Source organism: Haliotis cracherodii, unplaced genomic scaffold (assembly GCF_022045235.1).
Source record: "Haliotis cracherodii isolate W230 unplaced genomic scaffold, xgHalCrac1.p SCAF_5, whole genome shotgun sequence".
Taxonomy (NCBI): Eukaryota; Metazoa; Mollusca; class Gastropoda; order Lepetellida; family Haliotidae; genus Haliotis; species Haliotis cracherodii.
This window is the reverse complement of record NW_027266308.1, coordinates 4,113,814-4,140,840: the sequence shown is the minus strand read 5'-3', so window position 1 is coordinate 4,140,840 and position 27,027 is coordinate 4,113,814. Positions and strand designations below refer to the sequence as shown.

Genomic DNA, 27,027 nt, shown 5'->3' with positions numbered 1-27,027 from the left:
CTGTACCTTAAGAAAAAGATGTTTTCCAATGAGTATCAGTTAGTGACAAAATAACAATCAGTCAAGTGTTACCACAGTGTCTTTATTCTGATAACAATATGCTGTATGTGAATTACAAACTTTACACGCTAACCTGCACGAGACAAATGATGCATCTCGAGTCTTGGATCTATGACGTCACTCGTGATGCATTCATGAGAGTCGGTTCACACAACATTTAAGAATTGACCTTCACTTTGTGTGAGTTCATTGGAGCATGAACCTTCATAGAGTGCGGGCCAAACTGTATGAACGTCGGAGCTTGTGAGCTCGGAGGTTCACACAGTTTAACCAGCTCTTTGAAATCGTTCACACTTCCATGAACCCAACCAAACTGACGTTCAATTCTTAAATGAACGTCAATTTCGCAGTCATGTGACCGCTCTCTCGTCCAATGGAAAAGCCGTATATCGTGTAAACGTCAAATTAAAAAAATATACCAGTATGTTTGTTTGTGCATCAAAGCAATCTTATATCTCTTGAATTTGAGTAATTCTTTAAATATTAAATAACATATGGTATTCATGTTTCTTTTATGGGTGAGACCGCCTCCATTGTCTAGTGGTAGAACGTCCGCCCGGAGAGTGGAAGGTCCGCGAATGACCGCGTCATACCAAAAGACGTTAAAAGATGGTACTTGTTGTTACACTGTCTGGCGCTCGGCATTAAGGGGCTAAAACAAGGACTGGTCGCCTCGGAGTCAGTATACTGTTGTCTGAGTGGGTTACTCAGGTTAAACTGCGGCTTGGTATCTCAGTCAGCTAGCACTATAAATCGGCATCAGTCCGGACTAGTACAAGCAGCCACACAAAGACACACACGTGCATGCACGTCACTATATAAGTGCAATAATCTTGGACGCGACGTTAAACCCCATTTGATCTCACCTTTTGTCGGTGAGTATATACACGCTACACAAGGAAGGTGAGCTTCAGTATCTAGACTACCTCAACACTAGCTATTGATCCCTTAAATCTCTTTGCCAGTGTACACATTGTTCCTACACCTAGTACCAGCTGTTGCTGTAGAGTGATGCTGGTTGGTACTGACATACAAACTTTCTTAATAATGAGTTAAAATTGAGACAGGTAAACTGTCTGCCATGGACCAGCGGAACAGCCCACCCCGTCGTAGTTGCATTCTCACTTCAGTGTTGCTATAAATGTATTTACCGAGAAGCTACAGACCACTCTAACCACGTGGCAACTTTAACCAGCTGACTATATGAAAATATTGATTTCCTGGTCCACGTCGGCTTTGAAAATATCTCAATCACCTGAGGCCTACGCCACTCAACACCACATGCGTCATGGAGTCACGTGATAATTTGTCGTCTGCGGTTGGACTTAATCGGCTGCTAGGACGTGTGGGCGTTTTATGAATGAACCTCTTCTTACAATGTTGTCATCAACGTGAGAGTAGACTCGGACCATGTATGTTCAACAGGCTGGAGATCAGGTATGGAGCGATATAATAATTTCAGGTGGATGCCTAACCTGGCTCACTATCACCGCTTGCTTGATGGGGATGACATTCCAACCGGCAGAGAACAGGGCGTCGTACCATTATGCAGTGTCCCATACTCTCCCTATAATATCAACCATCTCCCCGATGAGGTCCTTGCTCGGATTTTCGGCTACCTTCGCCCGATTGAAGACCGCCTGCCCTCCCTGGCTCTCGTTTGCCATAAATGGAGACACATCCTTTTAACGTCTGGTTTCCTGTGGAGGTCCCTCCATATCGACCCGTCACAATATTCTTACGGGCATTTCAGCCTTGTGTGCTGCATATTTCGGCTATACGGGTATCATGTTCAGAAACTTACATGGCGGGAACATTCGCTGGTTTACGAGAGCGTCTTCTCACTGATAGCTCGGCTAAGGAATCTGAAGTATCTAAGACTGCCGATCCTATGGACCAGGGCTGTAGTTGAGAGTCTCCAGACATTAACAAACCTCGAACATGTTCAGATCAACGGCGGTTATGCCCTAAGTGATACGGATCTTGAAAGAATCGGAATGTACTTCCCTCGACTCCGTGAAGTTTCTATAAATGCCTGCTGGAGTATCTCAAGCCAAGGGGTGGAGAGGTTTATAGATTCCCTGCGCAATCTGGAGACTATCAAACTTAAGATTAACTCTGGCTTACCGCTAAACGACGTGAGGAGTGAACGCGCCATGAGGGAAGGGGGACGAATAGTGACGAGTTTAACTGAACATGGCTACTCCAAGTTAATTGGGGTGTTGTGTCTTCATTTTGTGCCCGTGGAGATGGATCAGTTGTGGGACTCGGTCAACAGGATGAGCAATCTGAAGAAGCTGAGTATAAGTAATTGCGAGGTAAGCACATGCAGCACCCTGCTATACACTCCTGTAAACCCCACTGTGACTTGACGTATCGTTAAAACATCTTTGATAGGAAAGAATTCCGTTAGAAAACGTTATGTTGCGTTTAACCCATGAAAGGCTCCAATCGTGAGACTTGCATTGTATGAACCAATCTGCTGACATGACATGGTCCAGATGGAATGGGACATTCGACATGACATGATAGCATTTAGGATTTCATGTACAGTACATTACGGTTATAACGAACCTACGGATATAACGAACTAACTGTTTAGTCCCGACTATATGCTGTAGTTCTGCTGTATATATGCTTATAACGAACTACGGTTATAACGAACTAAAATTGGTAGTCCCTTTGAGTTCGTTATAACCATAGTTTACTGTACTTCACTTGTGACAATTAAGCTTGCAGCGCTGCCCTGTGTTACCCTGGCCAATCATTTTGTGTTAGACTAATTGTGTGAATGTATTCTGTCGAACGAATTATCTGTGAAACCAGATTCGATTAACAATTGCCACAGCTGCGTCTAACAGTTTGTTGAAATAGTACGGTGCCAATACACAGCTGTTGCTTGCTTGAACTTCAACATTGTAGTCGAATATTTCCAATAAACACAAGTAATACTAAATGGATGGAAAGTTTAACATACCTGACCGACCTACCTTACGAATATAAACAAATCATGATGTATGTGCTCGAGGCGAAAAGGTTCTTGCTTCGGACAATGCCATTGAAAGATTACGTCTCAGTAGTGTTGTTTCAGAAATGAAATACAAATCATTGATTTAACTGCGCGGTATGTGTGGCACTATGGTCGTCTTACATAAGCTATAAAATAGCAATATAGTTCGTGCAGTAGAACGCAGGGTATCCAGGGCGTCAGAATGGGTCATCGATTCATGGGGGGTTGACAATTGCGCAAACGGAGCAGGCGCATGTTAAATTTCGTCACCTTGGCTCAGCGATGGTGCTGGAGCGATTGACGTGTACAGAAGCTGACGCAATGGTTTCTGGGGCGACTTACTTATATCTGAGCTGCGTCAATCAGGGCTGGTCCACCTGGCGTGTGTCAGACCTGCATCAATGTTTAATTGATGGACTGACAAGTAGTATTATCGTGGTGCTGACGAAATAATGACCTGATGGAGTTGACGTGTAGGCTTATAGGAGCTGCAGCAATGATGTGTAGGCTTATAGGAGCTGCAGCAATGATGTGTAGGCTTATAGGAGCTGCAGCAATGACTGCTGGGGGACTGACGTGTAGGCTTATAGGAGCTGCAGCAATGACTGCTGGGGGACTGACGTGTAGGCTTATAGGAGCTGCAGCAATGACTGCTTGGGGACTGACGTGTAGGCTTATAGGAGCTGCAGCAATGACTGCTGGGGGACTGACGTGTAGGCTTATAGGAGCTGCAGCAATGATGTGTAGGCTTATAGGAGCTGCAGCAATGACTGCTGGGGGACTGACGTGTAGGCTTATAGGAGCTGCAGCAATGACTGCTTGGGGACTGACGTGTAGGCTTATAGGAGCTGCAGCAATGACTGCTTGGGGACTGACGTGTAGGCTTATAGGAGCTGCAGCAATGACTGCTGGGGGACTGACGTGTAGGCTTATAGGAGCTGCAGCAATGATGTGTAGGCTTATAGGAGCTGCAGCAATGACTGCTGGGGGACTGACGTGTAGGCTTATAGGAGCTGCTGCAATGATGTGTAGGCTTATAGGAGCTGCAGCAATGACTGCTGGGGGACTGACGTGTAGGCTTATAGGAGCTGCAGCAATGATGTGTAGGCTTATAGGAGCTGCAGCAATGATGTGTAGGCTTATAGGAGCTGCTGCAATGATGTGTAGGCTTATAGGAGCTGCAGCAATGACTGCTGGGGGACTGACGTGTAGGCTTATAGGAGCTGCAGCAATGACTGCTGGGGGACTGACGTGTAGGCTTATAGGAGCTGCAGCAATGATGTGTAGGCTTATAGGAGCTGCAGCAATGACTGCTGGGGGACTGACGTGTAGGCTTATAGGAGCTGCAGCATCAAGTGTGTACAAGTGTGGGGTTTTACCTTACCTGGTGGCCCAGTCGTCTAAGGCGCCGCGATTTGCTGTGCAGAGTTGCGTCCCTTGGGCACGCCAGAAACCTATGGTTGTGGGTTTGAATACCGGTTCGACCCGATTATGTTTCTAGGGTTGTCAGCATCATACCCGTGCTCGTGGGTTTCACCGAAGTGGTAAACGTCTGAGACCTGCATGACTTCGGGCTTTCCTCCCACATTAAGCTGACACGCCGTGATATAACTGGAATACTGTTAAATGCGGCGTTAAACCCAACTCACTCACTCACTCATACCTGTAAACATCACGTGTGTCAAGTATGGGGTCAAACCTGTAAACATCACGTGTGCATGGTGTGGAGTCATACCTGTAAACATCACGTGTGTACAAGTGTGGGGTCATACCTGTAAACATCACGTGTGTATAGTGTGGGATCATACCTGTAAACATCACGTGTGTACAAGTGTGGGGTCATACCTGTAAACATCACGTGTGTATAGTGTGGGATCATACCTGTAAACATCACGTGTGTATAGTGTGGCATCATACCTGTAAACATCACGTGTGTACAAGTGTGGGATCATACCTGTAAACATCACGTGTGTATAGTGTGGGATCATACCTGTAAACATCACGTGTGTGCAAGTGTGGGATCATACCTGTAAACATCACGTGTGTGCAAGTGTGGGGTCATACCTGTAAACATCACGTGTGTGCAAGTGTGGGGTCATACCTGTAAACATCACGTGTGTACAAGTGTGGGATCATACCTGTAAACATCACGTGTGTGCAAGTGTGGGGTCATACCTGTAAACATCACGTGTGTGCAAGTGTGGGGTCATACCTGTAAACATCACGTGTGTACAAGTATGGGATCATACCTGTAAACATCACGTGTGTACAAGTATGGGGTCATACCTGTAAACAACACGCGTGTACAAGTGTGGGGTCATACCTGTAAACATCACGTGTGTACAAGTGTGGGGTCATACCTGTAAACATCACGTGTGTACAAGTGTGGGATCATACCTGTAAACATCACGTGTGTATAGTGTGGGATCATACCTGTAAACATCACGTGTGTACAAGTGTGGGGTCATACCTGTAAACATCACGTGTGTACAAGTATGGGATCATACCTGTAAACATCACGTGTGTACAAGTATGGGGTCATACCTGTAAACATCACGTGTGTACAAGTGTGGGGTCATACCTGTAAACATCACGTGTGTATAGTGTGGGATCATACCTGTAAACATCACGTGTGTACAAATGTGGGATCATACCTGTAAACATCACGTGTGTATAGTGTGGCATCATACCTGTAAACATCACGTGTGTGCAAGTGTGGGGTCATACCTGTAAACATCACGTGTGTGCAAACAACTGATCCTCGAGTCAGCGAGTGGAGGGGTAGGTTAGTATGACATTAATTGTACGTGAAACACCAACAGCGCGTCTTACTCCTAGTTCATAAATCACCAGAGAAAACCACGGATGTGCTTGTCGCTCACGTCAGCTTCTTTCATTACATGTGTACTTAACCGCCTCCTCAACCTGCACTTTAATGACCCATATAGTCTGCAAGCTTTATATTCATTAGAAGCTGCACCATGGAAATATTGAACCTGCTGTCATGAAATCTCGGTGTCACATTCCCGCGCCACATGGTTATCTACAAGTTCACTAAGTCTGCTTAGTCCATAGTGTTGTAAGCCTTAACCCCTTAACCCATACATACACTTGTGGAGATTTCGGGTCAGAATAGGTCGTCAGTATCTCATACACGTTGAAGCCAACTAACGATAACCCCGTGCATGCACTATGACCTGACTGACAGTAGGTCAGCGTGACCCGGCGGTGCTCAGTTGTCAACCACTGGTTTTGTCATCTTTGATGTTGGTTGGTTGGTTGGTTTGTTGTTTAACGCCGCACTCAGCAATATTCCAACTATATCACGGCGGTCTGTAAATAATCGAGTGTGGACCAGACAATCCAGTGATGGACATCATGAGCATCGATCCACGCAATTGGGATCAATGACATGCATCAACCAAGTCAGCGAGCCTGACCATCCGATCCCGTTAGTCGCCTTTTACGACAAGCATAGTCGCCTTTTACAGCAAGCATGGGTTGCTGAAGACCTATTCTACCCCGGAATCTTCACGGGTCTCTTTGATGTTGGTGAAATAAGGCGTAAAACAACATTCACTGCTTACCTACCCGTTTTCCACGTGGTGGTGGAGTAGATTCGTGGTTGACACGCTGACTGGACCTGGGTTCGACTCCTATTGATACAAGTTATGAAGCCCCTTGGTATTCAGCTTGATAGTACCCGTATGTAGGATATTATAAGGAAATACCATTTTATATAAACAAACATATAAATCAGCTAGAATTACGAAATAATCAGCTATTCCAAATTTTGTCAGAAATCCAGCAGTGAATGGGTACCCGATAGCATGAGATGACAAGGTTGTTAACCTTCTAGGGCCTAACTGGCAGCTTCGGCTGTATACTCCCCAGGGAGTTGACAATGATTCTTGAGTGCACACCTATCCAGTGATCGAGGTAATAATAGCGCTTTAAGCATAGTTGTTATTATTATTATTATTAATAATATTATTATTATTATTATTATTATTATTATTATTATTATTCAAAGGCAATCTATCTTCAGTCACATTTCAACAAGGATTTTATAACGCACGTATGAATGTGGGGCGAAGTAATATGTTCACGTGTTACACCAATAAAACAGCCTCTTTGCTGTTCTGCGTAATAAAATAGTCCTCCATGGACGCCTAGACTAAACAACTACCAAGGCCATCGATTCATTCTTCATTCATTTCGTTTTCTATTCAATTCCACGGATGAATATAAACAAAACCTGGTTGAATGATATATGAATACGCCAAGGCTGAACAAACCTAATATGCTACGAGGCGAATACAACGGATCGATTCTCAGAACCATATTATGAAAAAAAATGTAATAAATGTATTCGTGCAATTAGACATTTCTGCATTGATGGGTAACAGGATGTTATCAAGTGCCGGTGACGTGCGGATATGTTACAGTGAGGAAAAAAATACATATAAATCATATAGACCAAACAGGAAACGCCTACAGGTACCAAAAAAACAAAGACATGAATGAATGGAAAGATCATTTAATGAATGGTGAAACGATAAAAAAAATATAATTATTGATATGAAATATGACGCATATTGCATTAGGCTTGGGCCAATCGATACGTAAAGGGACGGTCGGTAGCCTAGTTATTAAAACGTTCGTCACGCCGAAGACCCGGGTTCGATTCAATGGGTACAAAGTGTAAAGCCCATTTTTCGGTGTCCCTTGCTCTGATAATGCTGGAATATTGCTAAAAGCGGCGTAAAACCATACTCACTCACCCAATCGATGGGTAAAATAAGGGCGGATTCGTTTAACGAAATGTGTTTTGAACAAAAGCTGTTTCACCATATATACTTCGTCATTATCGAAAGGACTGGGAAATGAGCTGGAACACAGAACTAGGTTTGACGTCACACTATAACAGCTGTTGCGCCAACAGGACCATATGGTGTCTTTTGTAACTACCATACTGGGCGTCCATAAACAGACCATAAACTGGGTCTATGTGTGCTCAGTGCAGAATATATACGCCAGTGCACGGCACGGTGTCATTTGTTGGTGTGGATGTTGCAAGCGGTGTTCTTACTGGTGTTGTCGCTTAAGACGAAGAGGACACTTCTCATTTGAGTATGTGGGCGTTTTAAATCGACTGAATTCGATCAAATGAACCCATTGCTGTGAATGATTGAAGGGTCATTTCGCCACCGTGCCATCGTCATGCTGTCAAGAAAAAGCTTTCAATTACTAGTATATTTGAGTGTGATATTTAAAAAAAATAAAGAGAGGATATTCCATGTGTCGAGTGAAATATCATGGTCCTCTCATTAAATGTCTATTTAACATATACTTTTTGTGTAGTTGTCTACCAGAAAATTAATTTTTTTTTACAAACGTAAAACCTTGAAACGTTAATTCTCCCTACCTAATACACAGGGACGGTTCACGACCCCTTGTATTTGCGACTTAAAAAGTAGTTTCGCGTTTGCAAAATCTTAAATAAAAGAAACAAAAGTATAAAAAAATATGTAGGATAAGGAAAATTCTTTATCATACAATTAGATATAATTATACACAAAATCAACTTTAACAAAAAATATTCTTGAAAACTAGGGGAGCGCTGTTGGAAGCGAAAGAATACATGCTGGTCAAGTAACAAAATTGGCGCTTAGCGAAACGAACAGTCTCGATTGACGAGTTAAATGAGAAACTTACAGTTTATAAGGAAACATTTTTGAGAGAATAATAAACGGCAAGAAGTGACATTAACTCCATAAACGGCCATCTGTCAGTACTTTGCCTTGTCAATGTGGACCTAACGTAAAAAGAACGCCAGCAGTTTGTGTACGGGCTTGTGACAGCGATAACCCGTTCACGGAACTCTCTTATACTGTCGCGATGTTCCCGAGAGTGTAACGAAGGTGGCAGACGCTGGGAAGGAGCTTGAGTCACTTACAAAGAAGGGAGACAATTTAAGGGGAAGTATATGTTCACTGCAGTGAAACATCAAGTGTTATGTTCACTGCAGTGAAACATCAAGTGTTATGATCACTGCAGTGAAATATCAAGTGTTATGATCACTGCAGTGAAACATCAAGTGTTATGTTCACTGCAGTGAAACATCAAGTGTTATGATCACTGCAGTGAAACATCAAGTGTTATGTTCACTGCAGTGAAACATCAAGTGTTATGTTCACTGCAGTGAAACATCAAGTGTTATGTTCACTGCAGTGAAATATCAAGTGTTATGTTCAGTGCAGTGAAATATCAAGTGTTATGTTCACTGCAGTGAAACATCAAGTGTTATGTTCACTGCAGTGAAACATCAAGTGTTATGTTCACTGCAGTGAAATATCAAGTGTTATGTTCACTGCAGTGAAACATCAAGTGTTATGTTCACTGCAGTGAAATATCAAGTGTTATGTTCACTGCAGTGAAACATCAAGTGTTATGTTCACTGCAGTGAAACATCAAGTGTTATGTTCACTGCAGTGAAACATCAAGTGTTATGTTCACTGCAGTGAAATATCAAGTGTTATGTTCACTGCAGTGAAACATCAAGTGTTATGTTCACTGCAGTGAAATATCAAGTGTTATGTTCACTGCAGTGAAACATCAAGTGTTATGTTCACTGCAGTGAAATATCAAGTGTTATGTTCACTGCAGTGAAATATCAAGTGTTATGTTCACTGCAGTGAAACATCAAGTGTTATGTTCACTGCAGTGAAACATCAAGTGTTATGTTCACTGCAGTGAAATATCAAGTGTTATGTTCACTGCAGTGAAACATCAAGTGTTATGTTCACTGCAGTGAAACATCAAGTGTTATGTTCACTGCAGTGAAACATCAAGTGTTATGTTCACGGCAGTGAAACATCAAGTGTTATGTTCACTGCAGTGAAATATCAAGTGTTATGTTCACTGCAGAGAAATATCAAGTGTTATATTCACTGCAGTGAAATATCAAGTGTTATGTTCACTGCAGAGAAATATCAAGTGTTATGTTCACTGCAGTGAAATACCAAGTGTTATGTTCACTGCAGTGAAATATCAAGTGTTATGTTCACTGCAATGAAATATCAAGTGTTATGTTCACTGCAGAGAAATATCAAGTGTTATATTCACTGCATGTTCACTGTATTGAAAATATCACTAATACTTTTCTCAACTTCGGAAAACTCAGTCTTTCACACTGAAGTATATTATCAAAAAAATTCTGCCCCTGTTAACTCTTATCCTATCGTAAATTGAATTTGATATCAATGTATTTAATAATGATCAATGAAAAGCACACTCACTTTTGATCGCACCTCAATCAGTTAAAGTGGTTGCCATGTACATTTCAATATTACCACCGAATTGGAAAACCCATTCTTTGATTCTTAGAATTGTTTCCTGCTAACTATGCTTGACGTACGAGGAGACTAAATGGATCGGTTCGGATGGTCAAACTCTGATATTTTGTTGATGGCGTTTCAATATACCTTGACGTCGTGGATTGTTGCTTATAACATAATCACTGCATTGTTTTGTCCTGACTCGTTTTAAATACACCAACGTCTTATAGCTAGTATTTTGCTGACTTCTGATATTTGCCAGTTCTTTATAGGCAGTTTTATATGGGTGTTGCTTTTATATTTGCAAGTATGCAGACCATCAAAAGAAGTGTTTGTACCCATCCATAGATAAACTTTTAAGGCACATTTAGATAAAGAGATAAATTGATTTGTTATTGTTTAGCCAGGCGGTTGCATGCATTGTTTTTTCTTAAAGATATGATTCCAGGCAACCACAGCCACAGATACTAATATCATGCTGTCCTCAATGTCCACTGTTGACCCTAAGGGGATCCGGTTTGACCATTAGGGCGATTTAGTTGATTGGCTGTTCAAGCTGTCACGATTGTATGTCATCGTCCCACGATGGCATTGGGCGTTGTTCATAATATCAACCACTAGTTTATTTGAAAAAGACACGATTATTTATTGGCCGACGTGATATATCTGGACTATTGCTGAGTGTGGCGTGAATAACAGAAAAACACCCACACTCACTTATTTGAGATAACATTTGTAAACAGCTCTATGAATGAAGCTGAGCTAATATCGATAAGGTCACGATTAGCGTATCAGCCAATTGTATGCTCAGCTTTGTTATCAAACACTTCGGAAGAGTGCATTGTGACGGAGTGCTAAGTGGGTGGATGTTATTTGCTTAAACTGTTTGACACGGCGACGTGACCCAAGACCTGTTGATCTATTCTATGTGCGAAGTAGTAAACACCGTCCTACACGTCACTTCTGGAATATTGCTGACTGCAGCGTAACACGACAGACAAACACACAAACAAATACACAACACACAAACAAATACACAAACAAACAAATATACAAACAAAAACAAATATACAACCACAAACAAATACATAAACACAAACAAATATGCAAAGACAAACAAATACACAAGCGCAAACAAATATACAAATACAAGCAAAAACACAAACAAATATTCAAACATAAACAAATATACAAACACAAACAAATATGCAAACAAACAACTACACAAACACAAACAAATATTCAAACACAAACAAAAACACAAACACAAACAGATGTTTAAACACAAACAATATACAAACCAACAAAATTACAAACACAAACAAATATACAAAGAAACAAATATACAAACACAAACAAATATTCAAACACAAACAAATATACAAACCGACAAAATTACAAACACAAACAAATACACAAACAAATAAATATACAAACGCAAACAAACAAATATTCAAACACAAACAAATATACAAACAAACATCAAGTGTTATGATCACTGCAGTGAAACATCAAGTGTTATGTTCACTGCAGTGAAACATCAAGTGTTATGTTCACTGCAGTGAAACATCAAGTGTTATGTTCACTGCAGTGAAATATCAAGTGTTATGTTCAGTGCAGTGAAATATCAAGTGTTATGTTCACTGCAGTGAAACATCAAGTGTTATGTTCACTGCAGTGAAACATCAAGTGTTATGTTCACTGCAGTGAAATATCAAGTGTTATGTTCACTGCAGTGAAACATCAAGTGTTATGTTCACTGCAGTGAAATATCAAGTGTTATGTTCACTGCAGTGAAACATCAAGTGTTATGTTCACTGCAGTGAAACATCAAGTGTTATGTTCACTGCAGTGAAACATCAAGTGTTATGTTCACTGCAGTGAAATATCAAGTGTTATGTTCACTGCAGTGAAACATCAAGTGTTATGTTCACTGCAGTGAAATATCAAGTGTTATGTTCACTGCAGTGAAACATCAAGTGTTATGTTCACTGCAGTGAAATATCAAGTGTTATGTTCACTGCAGTGAAATATCAAGTGTTATGTTCACTGCAGTGAAACATCAAGTGTTATGTTCACTGCAGTGAAACATCAAGTGTTATGTTCACTGCAGTGAAATATCAAGTGTTATGTTCACTGCAGTGAAACATCAAGTGTTATGTTCACTGCAGTGAAACATCAAGTGTTATGTTCACTGCAGTGAAACATCAAGTGTTATGTTCACGGCAGTGAAACATCAAGTGTTATGTTCACTGCAGTGAAATATCAAGTGTTATGTTCACTGCAGAGAAATATCAAGTGTTATATTCACTGCAGTGAAATATCAAGTGTTATGTTCACTGCAGAGAAATATCAAGTGTTATGTTCACTGCAGTGAAATACCAAGTGTTATGTTCACTGCAGTGAAATATCAAGTGTTATGTTCACTGCAATGAAATATCAAGTGTTATGTTCACTGCAGAGAAATATCAAGTGTTATATTCACTGCATGTTCACTGTATTGAAAATATCACTAATACTTTTCTCAACTTCGGAAAACTCAGTCTTTCACACTGAAGTATATTATCAAAAAAATTCTGCCCCTGTTAACTCTTATCCTATCGTAAATTGAATTTGATATCAATGTATTTAATAATGATCAATGAAAAGCACACTCACTTTTGATCGCACCTCAATCAGTTAAAGTGGTTGCCATGTACATTTCAATATTACCACCGAATTGGAAAACCCATTCTTTGATTCTTAGAATTGTTTCCTGCTAACTATGCTTGACGTACGAGGAGACTAAATGGATCGGTTCGGATGGTCAAACTCTGATATTTTGTTGATGGCGTTTCAATATACCTTGACGTCGTGGATTGTTGCTTATAACATAATCACTGCATTGTTTTGTCCTGACTCGTTTTAAATACACCAACGTCTTATAGCTAGTATTTTGCTGACTTCTGATATTTGCCAGTTCTTTATAGGCAGTTTTATATGGGTGTTGCTTTTATATTTGCAAGTATGCAGACCATCAAAAGAAGTGTTTGTACCCATCCATAGATAAACTTTTAAGGCACATTTAGATAAAGAGATAAATTGATTTGTTATTGTTTAGCCAGGCGGTTGCATGCATTGTTTTTTCTTAAAGATATGATTCCAGGCAACCACAGCCACAGATACTAATATCATGCTGTCCTCAATGTCCACTGTTGACCCTAAGGGGATCCGGTTTGACCATTAGGGCGATTTAGTTGATTGGCTGTTCAAGCTGTCACGATTGTATGTCATCGTCCCACGATGGCATTGGGCGTTGTTCATAATATCAACCACTAGTTTATTTGAAAAAGACACGATTATTTATTGGCCGACGTGATATATCTGGACTATTGCTGAGTGTGGCGTGAATAACAGAAAAACACCCACACTCACTTATTTGAGATAACATTTGTAAACAGCTCTATGAATGAAGCTGAGCTAATATCGATAAGGTCACGATTAGCGTATCAGCCAATTGTATGCTCAGCTTTGTTATCAAACACTTCGGAAGAGTGCATTGTGACGGAGTGCTAAGTGGGTGGATGTTATTTGCTTAAACTGTTTGACACGGCGACGTGACCCAAGACCTGTTGATCTATTCTATGTGCGAAGTAGTAAACACCGTCCTACACGTCACTTCTGGAATATTGCTGACTGCAGCGTAACACGACAGACAAACACACAAACAAATACACAACACACAAACAAATACACAAACAAACAAATATACAAACAAAAACAAATATACAACCACAAACAAATACATAAACACAAACAAATATGCAAAGACAAACAAATACACAAGCGCAAACAAATATACAAATACAAGCAAAAACACAAACAAATATTCAAACATAAACAAATATACAAACACAAACAAATATGCAAACAAACAACTACACAAACACAAACAAATATTCAAACACAAACAAAAACACAAACACAAACAGATGTTTAAACACAAACAATATACAAACCAACAAAATTACAAACACAAACAAATATACAAAGAAACAAATATACAAACACAAACAAATATTCAAACACAAACAAATATACAAACCGACAAAATTACAAACACAAACAAATACACAAACAAATAAATATACAAACGCAAACAAACAAATATTCAAACACAAACAAATATACAAACAAACATCAAGTGTTATGATCACTGCAGTGAAACATCAAGTGTTATGTTCACTGCAGTGAAACATCAAGTGTTATGTTCACTGCAGTGAAACATCAAGTGTTATGTTCACTGCAGTGAAATATCAAGTGTTATGTTCAGTGCAGTGAAATATCAAGTGTTATGTTCACTGCAGTGAAACATCAAGTGTTATGTTCACTGCAGTGAAACATCAAGTGTTATGTTCACTGCAGTGAAATATCAAGTGTTATGTTCACTGCAGTGAAACATCAAGTGTTATGTTCACTGCAGTGAAATATCAAGTGTTATGTTCACTGCAGTGAAACATCAAGTGTTATGTTCACTGCAGTGAAACATCAAGTGTTATGTTCACTGCAGTGAAACATCAAGTGTTATGTTCACTGCAGTGAAATATCAAGTGTTATGTTCACTGCAGTGAAACATCAAGTGTTATGTTCACTGCAGTGAAATATCAAGTGTTATGTTCACTGCAGTGAAACATCAAGTGTTATGTTCACTGCAGTGAAATATCAAGTGTTATGTTCACTGCAGTGAAATATCAAGTGTTATGTTCACTGCAGTGAAACATCAAGTGTTATGTTCACTGCAGTGAAACATCAAGTGTTATGTTCACTGCAGTGAAATATCAAGTGTTATGTTCACTGCAGTGAAACATCAAGTGTTATGTTCACTGCAGTGAAACATCAAGTGTTATGTTCACTGCAGTGAAACATCAAGTGTTATGTTCACGGCAGTGAAACATCAAGTGTTATGTTCACTGCAGTGAAATATCAAGTGTTATGTTCACTGCAGAGAAATATCAAGTGTTATATTCACTGCAGTGAAATATCAAGTGTTATGTTCACTGCAGAGAAATATCAAGTGTTATGTTCACTGCAGTGAAATACCAAGTGTTATGTTCACTGCAGTGAAATATCAAGTGTTATGTTCACTGCAATGAAATATCAAGTGTTATGTTCACTGCAGAGAAATATCAAGTGTTATATTCACTGCATGTTCACTGTATTGAAAATATCACTAATACTTTTCTCAACTTCGGAAAACTCAGTCTTTCACACTGAAGTATATTATCAAAAAAATTCTGCCCCTGTTAACTCTTATCCTATCGTAAATTGAATTTGATATCAATGTATTTAATAATGATCAATGAAAAGCACACTCACTTTTGATCGCACCTCAATCAGTTAAAGTGGTTGCCATGTACATTTCAATATTACCACCGAATTGGAAAACCCATTCTTTGATTCTTAGAATTGTTTCCTGCTAACTATGCTTGACGTACGAGGAGACTAAATGGATCGGTTCGGATGGTCAAACTCTGATATTTTGTTGATGGCGTTTCAATATACCTTGACGTCGTGGATTGTTGCTTATAACATAATCACTGCATTGTTTTGTCCTGACTCGTTTTAAATACACCAACGTCTTATAGCTAGTATTTTGCTGACTTCTGATATTTGCCAGTTCTTTATAGGCAGTTTTATATGGGTGTTGCTTTTATATTTGCAAGTATGCAGACCATCAAAAGAAGTGTTTGTACCCATCCATAGATAAACTTTTAAGGCACATTTAGATAAAGAGATAAATTGATTTGTTATTGTTTAGCCAGGCGGTTGCATGCATTGTTTTTTCTTAAAGATATGATTCCAGGCAACCACAGCCACAGATACTAATATCATGCTGTCCTCAATGTCCACTGTTGACCCTAAGGGGATCCGGTTTGACCATTAGGGCGATTTAGTTGATTGGCTGTTCAAGCTGTCACGATTGTATGTCATCGTCCCACGATGGCATTGGGCGTTGTTCATAATATCAACCACTAGTTTATTTGAAAAAGACACGATTATTTATTGGCCGACGTGATATATCTGGACTATTGCTGAGTGTGGCGTGAATAACAGAAAAACACCCACACTCACTTATTTGAGATAACATTTGTAAACAGCTCTATGAATGAAGCTGAGCTAATATCGATAAGGTCACGATTAGCGTATCAGCCAATTGTATGCTCAGCTTTGTTATCAAACACTTCGGAAGAGTGCATTGTGACGGAGTGCTAAGTGGGTGGATGTTATTTGCTTAAACTGTTTGACACGGCGACGTGACCCAAGACCTGTTGATCTATTCTATGTGCGAAGTAGTAAACACCGTCCTACACGTCACTTCTGGAATATTGCTGACTGCAGCGTAACACGACAGACAAACACACAAACAAATACACAACACACAAACAAATACACAAACAAACAAATATACAAACAAAAACAAATATACAACCACAAACAAATACATAAACACAAACAAATATGCAAAGACAAACAAATACACAAGCGCAAACAAATATACAAATACAAGCAAAAACACAAACAAATATTCAAACATAAACAAATATACAAACACAAACAAATATGCAAACAAACAACTACACAAACACAAACAAATATTCAAACACAAACAAAAACACAAACACAAACAGATGTTTAAACACAAACAATATACAAACCAACAAAATTACAAACACAAACAAATATACAAAGAAACAAATATACAAACACAAACAAATATTCAAACACAAACAAATATACAAACCGACAAAATTACAAACACAAACAAATACACAAACAAATAAATATACAAACGCAAACAAACAAATATTCAAACACAAACAAATATACAAACAAACATACACAAATCAACAAATATACAAACATATATGCAAACACAACCAAATAAACAAACAAATATACAAACACAAACTAATATACGATCCCCGCGGTGATATTGCTGGAATATTGCTAAAAGCGGCGTAAAGCCAAACTCACTCACTCACTAATATACGAACAAACATACAAACACAAATAACAGATCACCACCCTAGCTCCACCAGTACAACAGATTCGGGTATCATCATTCCACCAATGGTTCTTACTCACTTTTTTGCGAAAAACCTGGTTTCATCACTATTTGATAATGATTTATAAACACATTATTCATGCTATAGTTTGAATCGTACAACGGACTCGGCTTTTAGCAGAGGTTTCTTATGATTATAGAAAGGGTTTTGTCGCTTTTATTATTTATTATTATTTTAACACCTGAAGGAAATACCGGGGAAAAAAGGGTTGTGCAACGACGATTTCCTCTCATGGGTCATTATAGTCCCCACAAACCGATCCTCCATTTGTCCATATGCAATGTTTCTTGAATATGAATACGGTTGTTCAGGACCCGTGAAGATCCGGAGTAGAATAGGTCTTCATCAACCCATGCTTGCTGTAAAAGGCGACTATGCTTGTTGTGAGAGGCGACTAACGGGATCGGATGGTCAGGCTCGCTGACTTGGTTGATGAATGTCATCGATTCCAATTGCGTGTGTCGATGCTCATGATATCAATCACTGGATTATCTGATCCAGACTCGATAATTTACAGACCGCCGTCATATAGCTAGAATATTGCTGAGTGCGGCGTTAAACAACAAACCAACGAACATTCAATGAACATGGCTGGTGAGCACTTGAATCCAGGTCATAACCTGTGCCTGCTATAGATCAATCACAGTATGCAGTTGCTAAACAATCCAGCGGGACGTTCTTGAATAATATGGTGAAGAAAAATTCCTTATCATGCTCGATAGATCGCATTTTGACAGCTGCTTTAGGATCCTCAGAGACTAGCTCTAAGTGGATAACTTCTAGAGGAGTGTTAACATCAGTAAGTTGATACTGTCATGCATTGCATCTATCTGTCCACAAGGAGGTGATGAATAGGACTGGTGGCAGAGATCTTGTTATAATACTGATAACAGCATCAAGGACATGCCATACGAAGTAATTGCAAGTACATCAATATAGCTGCACCTAAAACTGTTCTACCTGGACGGTGTGTCTCTCTCATGTATGACAGAACCAGTATGACTTGGAAGGTCAATGAAGCCAGGTCAAAGTTTTAGGTTTTGAAGATCTAGGCCAATTGAAAACAGATCTGAAACAGCAGTTAATGCGCGCACTCCTTCAGGGAGCATGTGTTGGGGGACAGGTGCTTGATGACCGTCCAACACTACCGAGCCCTGTAGCCCCGGGTTGGCAGAGGACATGGAGTAATACGTGTGTACCCAAGGGGACAACACTTGGTCCGGCTCAAGAATAGCGTTATAGTGAGTAAGTGAGTTGGGTTTAACGCCCCTTTTAACAGTATTCCAGTCATATCACGGCGTGTCAGCTTAATGTGGGAGGAAAGCCCCAAGTCATGCAGGTCTCAGACGTTTACCACTTCGGTGAAACCCACGAGCATGGTGCTGACAAAACGTAGAAACATAATCGGGGCGAACCGCGATTCGAACCCACAATTATAGGTTTCTGGCGTGCCCAAGGGACGCAACTCTGCACAGCGAATTGCGGCGCCTTAGACGACTTGGCCACCCGTATCCCCGAATAGCGTTATAAACTAACACACTAAAAGAAGGTTTGCACAGGCTTTTGTTAGCGTCACATAGACGGTATTAAGTGTACTGCTATGCGCCACTGTGACTAAAAGAGTTCCCAGTAACTGAATTGTGGAACTGTAAACAGATGCTTTGACCTAATAATCCTTGTCATACTCGATGTAAGTATGTATAATTTTTTCGGATTCATGGCAATAATGTCAATATTACTTATACATATGTTCAGATGTTAAGATATAAATCCACTCCAACATTATATGGCAAATATAATATGTACAATTTTATTAATTAAAATTGCTTCCTTCTTGTTCTCTGAAACACTGCATTTGCAAAATACTAGGTCTAATAGTTCTCATTAAACCTTTTAAGAATTTAATTGAGCCATAATACTCATAGACTATACACAATACTATACAAAGACAAACATTCCAATGTGTCATTTAATCATGTGTTTTGTTTGTTATACAAGATATATTTAAATCTTATCAACTTATCCAAGTCCTGAAGATATAATATCATATCGATCAGTAGAAATGGATAATATCTGAGAGTCCAGACTTTTTCGGAATGGTTCAATGTATAAGTGTGCCAAATTTGGTGCTTTTAACCCAAAGTCCCCAATTTTCGCCTTAACCTGCCCAACTTTGTCGCTACGCAAAGCATAACTAATAAAAAAACAAGCAATGAGAAACAAAACATTCGATAGTGAAACAGCGTTTCAGCTGTTACTCAGAATATAACTTACGTAGTTAACCATATGTTGTCAAACTTCACTGAATAACATTCATTTCATTATTTTGCTGACAACATTTGACGATGGTATGAAAATGACTAATACCGCAGCACAATGACACCGACGACCGTCACACCCACAACGCTGCTACGTCAGCAACAGCTGACGGCGACCCACGTCATACGGTACATAATACACGTCCATATAGAGAGGGTAGCAGGTGTTGGGTGCTCTTACGGTACAGGTGTATGACGGAGCTATGAAGGCTGTGTCACCACGCCTACGTATACTGTCGATGCAGGCACAATATTGACGTCTAGCTGAGCGTTCGTCTGTATCAATTGCAACGCTTAAAACAGGTGAATATTGAAAGCTGTTGTTTGGGCAGGTTATGCTGTTTAGAAATTCGTTTTGTGGGTCGAAAATGTAACCTTATTTTTCTAGTATCAGCCCACAACATATGGATATTGTTATTAAAGATCTTGGGGATGACGTCATTCGTCTGAAACTCTATAAAATACTGAAACAAACGTTCGGAGGGACCTGTATTATCTTTCACGGAAATTGATGGACACATTAGGTGATATGTTTAATGTGTTTATGCACAAAAGGAGCATGAGTAATTTAGTACGAAGGGGTGATTAAAAGAAACTTTACGTAGAGACAAAATTATGTTACGTCAAACTACTGGAAACGTTGTGAATGCACCAAAAGCGTTCTAAATTCTGTACCAGCCGTAATGTCAGCAAGACGAAATCACAGACGAGACAATGTTGGTGCAAACACACACAATTTTGGCCATTTTGAATTCAATTTTTTTTTAACTTTGGCAAACTCCAATGGCGTCGCCAAATATGTTTCTGCTAACCTAATATGACACCAGTGCCGTAGCCAGCCGGGATTTCTTTTTATAGAAAACAGTTTTATTTGAATCAATTTGGGGACAAGTGATACTTGAACAAATATTAATGTCCTTGCACATCACAATTAATGATAGCAAAACACAAAACAGTGTCAAATAACGAATTTCGGTACCAGCATTTCCATGTGAAATATGTGAGGTGGGTGTTGGAAAATCCAAGATGGCTGTTACTGACGGTGTACGGTCTCATATTAGGTCAGTAACAACCATCTTGGATTTTTACTGACAGTATACGGGCTCATGTGCGGTCAGTAGTTCTGCTCTCTGATTGGTCAATCTCACTTTGAGGAATAATAATAATATTATTATATACTCACCCACTTTTACGCGAATACTATACAGGTTGGTTAATATATGAAGAATTTACTTATATTCAAGATATTAGATTGGTTCGATGCACAAACGAACATACTGTTCGGTTGTCTGAACCGACGCTCATGAACGCATCACATGTGACGTCATAGATACATGACAAGAGATGCAGCATTTGTCTCGTGCAGGTTTGCGTATAAAGTTTGGAAATCGCGTGCAGCATAATGTCATAAGAATAAAGGCACTCTGTGGTAACACTTGACTGATTGTTAGTTTTGTTGTTAAATGGTACACATTGGAAACATCTCTTCTTAACGTACATACTTCTTTATTTGTTTATATGGTTCGCGTTTCTTTTGGCGTTGGGTAAATTATAATCAGGTTTTTAATAATGTTGTTTTAACCTTTAAGATTTCTTTATTTGTTTTGTAATCGAATTATGTTTCCCTTTCTAATGTTGAACCTTTCCCTTCTGTTTAGCATCTGCATGGCATCCGGCTTGTATCCAAGTCCCTCCAGAAGCTATACCTCTTCAACCTGTGGAACGTCCTCTTCATCAGCGTGGACGGCAAGGACCTCCGTTACATCAACATTGACGACGGTTTGGAGACAATGGAACATCTTGAGCTGTACACACCCAAACTCCGACGCGCTCGCATCAACGGCAGCAACGTCATGAAAACAATCAGCATCAAAAGCAACAAACTTTCTTTTCTGGAACTTTCCAACTGCGAAGAACTGGATATGCGTTCGTTGAGGGAGACTCTCAAATCCAACCCGTCCATTTTATGTCTTAAGATCGGATGTCTTTCGCAGGATAGTTTGCTTCTGGACGAGCTGATTATCCCAAGTCTGCATGAACTGTGTCTCTTGTCTGACTTCGCGTGTGAAGCGATCCACATCAGAAGTCCCACTCTCCGCCTGTTCCACACAGAAGCAGAAAATGACATTATCACACTCAATCATATCTACATCACTGCCAACCACATATGCAAGATAGCGTTAGTGGGGATGCCAGCCTTGAAAACAATGACGATTCAGTGCGTGAGTGTGGACTCGATAGAGTTGAATCTATGCAGTGACGAGCAGATCATTCTAGATTCCTGCGTCATCCATGCCATGGGTGCGATAGGGTTCTTGAGACTTTTTGACTGCAAGCTCAACTTGCTCTCAGTCAGTACCCCGGTGGCCGAAACAGTTGTCCTTTATCGTTGCCAGATGACCAACTATGTTCTTCAGATGGCGCTGAACGGCTGCCACAATATATCTCACCTCAACTTGGAAAAATGCAAGAGTATAACCCAAGTGTCTGTGGATGCTCCTCCGATGATGTTCCTCAACATGTTCGGGTGCCGAGAGGTCCATCGCCTGGACTTGGACTGTCCGCAGCTGTTAGCTCTCAATCTAGGCCAATGTCCAAACGTACGCTTGTTCCTGAAGGGCGTGGAACAAGACTTGAGCACGTGCTGTGACCATCCGAAGATTGTCAGTCCCACGGCATCCATAAGATGGAGCCATCATTTCCCGCCACTGCATATATGTGGATTGTGACCTGTATTTAATGCAACATTTCCGTGATCTCAAAATATGCACAAGTGATGTTTACTTTTCACAATGCTAGTTTAAACTGATAAAAAAGTAAGGTAACGACCAAAAGGAAAAGGAATGTTTGGTATAAATGTTACAATGACAGAGAGATTATTCTGTAAAGTTGCACATAATACTGACTGACTTAATGTATTGATATGATGCATTTTACTTAACAAAGTAATAACTTTAAATAAGCACAATTTAGACCGTTCCGTTATATTTTGCCATCAGTAAGTATGCAAATTATCACGGCTGGGGAAATTGCATATTATATCCTTAGAGGCGTGTAGCAGTGTAGCACTCTTAAATCTTAAAAATTCGATTTAAAAAAAAAAAATTACTAATCGACTTTTGAATACTTATTTCATACTAATTACATAAACGTTAACTATTGTTTTATTTCCTGCAGTACTCGAATATCCCCGTAAAAATATGAATAGTATGTTTTCAACATGACATGAAAACACCTTACAAAGACACAGAAGTGCTGCCAGTGTCTCAAGTCCCTATCATCACAACTTTCTACAGATTCTAATTTACAAACTGTTTTGTCCTGAAACCGGTATTCTACTATATATTAGATCATGTGTTATATTAACGAAGTACGTATATATGGTATGTAGAATGTTTCCCGATCTCATACACTAAGGTTACCAAAGGGGTTTACTGATATATATAGACAATTAAAATTAGAAAACAATTAAATCATTGTTTAATACTCAGGCGCGAGGCAATATCAAATTCGTGTCATTTTTTACAGTACTATGCGGCGAATTCAGGGTTACTAAATGTTGCCATGATGTACAGATGCATAACATAGAACGACTGAAGTGATAGTTTTCAAAAGTTAAAAGTTGATGCTACTGTCCCTAAAAGGACTTTTTAGATGTTGACTCAGCTCAATGAATCTAGGATATGAAGTAGATATTATTGATCTCCTACTCTAATCATACTGGGATATCGATCAATATCTGAGAACATTTGTGATATCAATATGCAGTGGATGGATCTCTAACACTAACACCTCATGCTTGATACAACAATCATGATTGCAAGCTTCGTTCAAAATAGGCAATCACAATGATGTCCTCAAATGGCACACCGGATGTGGTGCCATGTTTACAACTAGGTGTAATGTTCACTGAAGGTATAACTATGGATGTCATGGTAGTTCTGAGAAATATGAATATTGCAGCTGTGAGTGTGAGTGGTTTCGACGGTGATTGTGATGGTGGTTGGATTGGGAAGTCGTATCAGTGTGAGTGAGTGAGTTTGGTTTACGCGCTTTTAGCAATATTCCAGCAATATCACGGCAGGGGACACCAGACATGGGTCGAACCCGGTCTTCGTCCCGACAAGCGAAAGCTGTAACCACTAGACCACCCGACCGCCCCTCCTATGAGAAAGTCGCTGTAATTATTCAGTTTGGGACTGCTATTATCCTAGGTTAAAAGATACGAATGGATGTTTGTATTTATTTGTACGAGTGTGCATGTGTATGCTGTTACCTACAGACGTTGGCCTATGTGATACTAAACATGGTCTCCTACTGTTCCATAGTGGGCTTCGAACAGTAAATAAAAGGAACAATACCCTTTCCATATTAATAAGACACCTCTGCCAAAAGCAAAGTCCATTGGGCGATTCCGGCTTTATCGTGAGTATGTGTCCCCGAATCACATCCAGACAATGGTTGAGACCAAGTGTTCGTTTTGAAACGTTTTGCTTCAGTACAATTAATAACTATTCAAGTTGGGAAACTTCTTTGACCTTTTGTAAAACGCCTGATAACTCGTATTTTATCTCTAAAACCTACATTAACACCAAGTACAGAGTTGAGTATACATATTTGAGTAATATGTACAACGCTTCCGAAATGTCCAAATGCATCCTTTTGCTCGCATTTTGCCCCACCACTGGAAGTAAATAATTTGAGGAGTCTTTCAATAATTTGTGAGTGACTTGGGTTTAAAGCCGCTTTTAACAGTATTCCAACTATATCGCGCCGTGTCAGCTTAAATTCGGAGCAAAGCCCGAAGTCATGCAGGTCTCAGACGTTTACCACTTCGGTGAAACCCACGAGCACGGTATGGTGCTGACAAACCGAGAAACAATAGGGGCGAACCGAGATTCGAACCCACAATCATAGGTTTCTGGCGTGCCCAAGGGACGCAACTCTGCACAGCGAATCGCGGCCACCCGTGCCCCCTCTTTCAGTAGAGGATCACCACAACCTCCCTCTTAAACCTTACGCCAACTCTGTACTTGGGCAGTTCTTGTGCGCCAACCTTTCTTTCCCCTTATTGTGTAACGTCTTGCCTTCACCATACGACCTTGCTCAAATAACGACTTTCCAATATTTCGTGGCATCTTCCTTACTTTTTCGAGATTATTTTATTTCATATCCTTGAACTTGAATATGTTATCCATCAAGAACATTGATAATTACTTACCAATTGTTTATCAATTCAATATGCATTGGTGACGTGTTCCAGGCGTCGTTTTTTCTTGTGATAAAAACCTAAATACAATCATGTGATGTAAGCGTCTGCACCACGTGACCAGGTCACGTGGTTACTTAAGGAATCTGAACCGGTGAAGCAGCAGTTCAAAACATGACGAGAGTATTCAAGACAAATATTGTCCAATTGTTTAATTTATTTCAATTACTGTATTATAAACTTTATAGGTAATTGTTACACTTGCATGTTGCGTATTTTGAGAGTAAATGTCATTTGAAAAAGGCGGAAGCAAGCTCAATACTAAACACGGCACTATTTTAGAAAAGATTCCAGTTTTCGCGATACTTATTTTAAAAGATCTGATAGGAAGATAATCAGTGAAATCCTGTATATTAACAACATATGAAAGTAAGGTAGAAAATAAACACCAACACGTGAGAATAAATTATAAGCCACAAATCCTTTTCATAATCATAAGAAATATACGAATCATTGTATGATTTTGACCATATCATAAGCCTGTTTTTATGAATCACTGAAGCAGTGATTATCAGGTGTTCTCTAAAAGTCGAGCATATCTTGCCCCACCTGTGGCACCCGTCACAAACACATGCAAAGGCAAGTCAAATGTTCCCCTAACAAAGAGACGGGAACATATGGTCAAGATAGGGAATTGCATCTGACATCATTTCTGTCACATAATTTACATGTCTGCCATAAAACTTTTTAAATCTTAGAAACGGTATGCTCGATTGTAACCAAAAAATTGTGAACTGTAGACACCTAAATGTGGAGCTGCCGGAATTATTGCTCGACGTTAAGGGAAAATATGTATTCGAAAGTTGAAATCACGCCTGTTTTCATATAGCCCTGTATTGCTTGAAGTTCAGAACGGTTGTGGGCAATATTGTCTTTTACGCATGCGCAGGTCATTGTGAAACCTTGGTGATAAGAAGATTGTTGATGGTCTTTCATTCTTCACCAGGCGAACGCAATTCGACACTCGGTTCGTCAATGTAATTATGAACCGTTGATTGGGAAGCTCAAACGCGAAAGGTTAAGTTTTGATATTTGAAGCTAATGTGACAAGTAGACTATTTTTTCTCTACTGGGTATGTATTCAACGACCCTAGATAAATTACTATAAGATGCCTATATACGATATTATATCGTGTTTATTGACAATGTGTTTTGTTTAAGTTTGACCTATGTTTCAACGCTTTATTTATTTCGAACGCATGGATATATGTCCAGCATGTGATCGTGTGCCGTGAATATTGATGTAAAGTAAATCCTGAATCATTCGGACCTCGTTAGTCCGAATACCTCGCCTTTCGGACGTTTACTTTTGAAACTTCTATAAATATGTAGAGGCATCACTCCTTACCCTGGTAATCCGGATCATTGGTAATCCGGACTATTTGATTGGGAACGATACAGTCTGGATTAGCGAGGTTTCTGTGTATTTCTAGCGTGGCAATATTCATTCTATGTGTGAATGACTTTTATTTTTGCATGTTTGATATTGCCGCCTGTCACAAATGTGTTTTTATTTTAGTGGGTAATGTCTACAAATATGAATGCGGTTAAGATTCACAACTAATGTATGAACTCTGTTCAGAAAATGCTGTAAGAACTGCTGGATTTTATGTGTTTTGTATATATTATGGATATCTGGTGTTGTTTGGTCGAAACAGATTTATTTTCCTAATCTTGTTGACATGTATGCTTTAATGCGCACAAAACCTCTATTCAGGATACAAATAAAATCAGACTTTAAAGACGATTGTTCTGTGATTATTGACTCAAAGAAATAATGCGTGGTACATACAGTACTACGTTTATGACGAACACGGTTATAACGAACTGACGGAAAAAATGAACATATTTTGGGTTCCGGCCATTTGCTTTTTATGTGCTGTATATATGCTTATAACGAACTGCGGTTATACCGAAGTAAAAT

The 27,027-nt window shown here is 39.6% G+C and overlaps 1 protein-coding gene across 1 annotated transcript; it reads left to right on the top strand.

Moving 5' to 3' along the window:
- The first annotated feature begins 1,431 nt into the window (after positions 1–1,431).
- LOC139443473 (uncharacterized) lies at positions 1,432–25,451 on the top strand. Its single transcript, XM_071224456.1, has 2 exons — positions 1,432–2,378; positions 21,493–25,451. Exons 1-2 carry the CDS (start codon positions 1,500–1,502, stop codon positions 22,561–22,563), a joined length of 1,950 nt encoding a protein of 649 aa, XP_071080557.1. The 5' UTR covers positions 1,432–1,499; the 3' UTR covers positions 22,564–25,451.
- The last annotated feature ends 1,576 nt before the right edge of the window (positions 25,452–27,027 follow it).

Excerpts from the sequence above, each read along its gene's own strand:
- LOC139443473 (XM_071224456.1), top strand. The coding sequence starts at position 1,500 with ATGGAGCGATATAATAATTTCAGGTGGATGCCTAACCTGGCTCACTAT. Across the intron at positions 2,379-21,492 it reads TGAGTATAAGTAATTGCGAG|CATCTGCATGGCATCCGGCT; the intron begins GTAAGCACATGC and ends CCTTCTGTTTAG.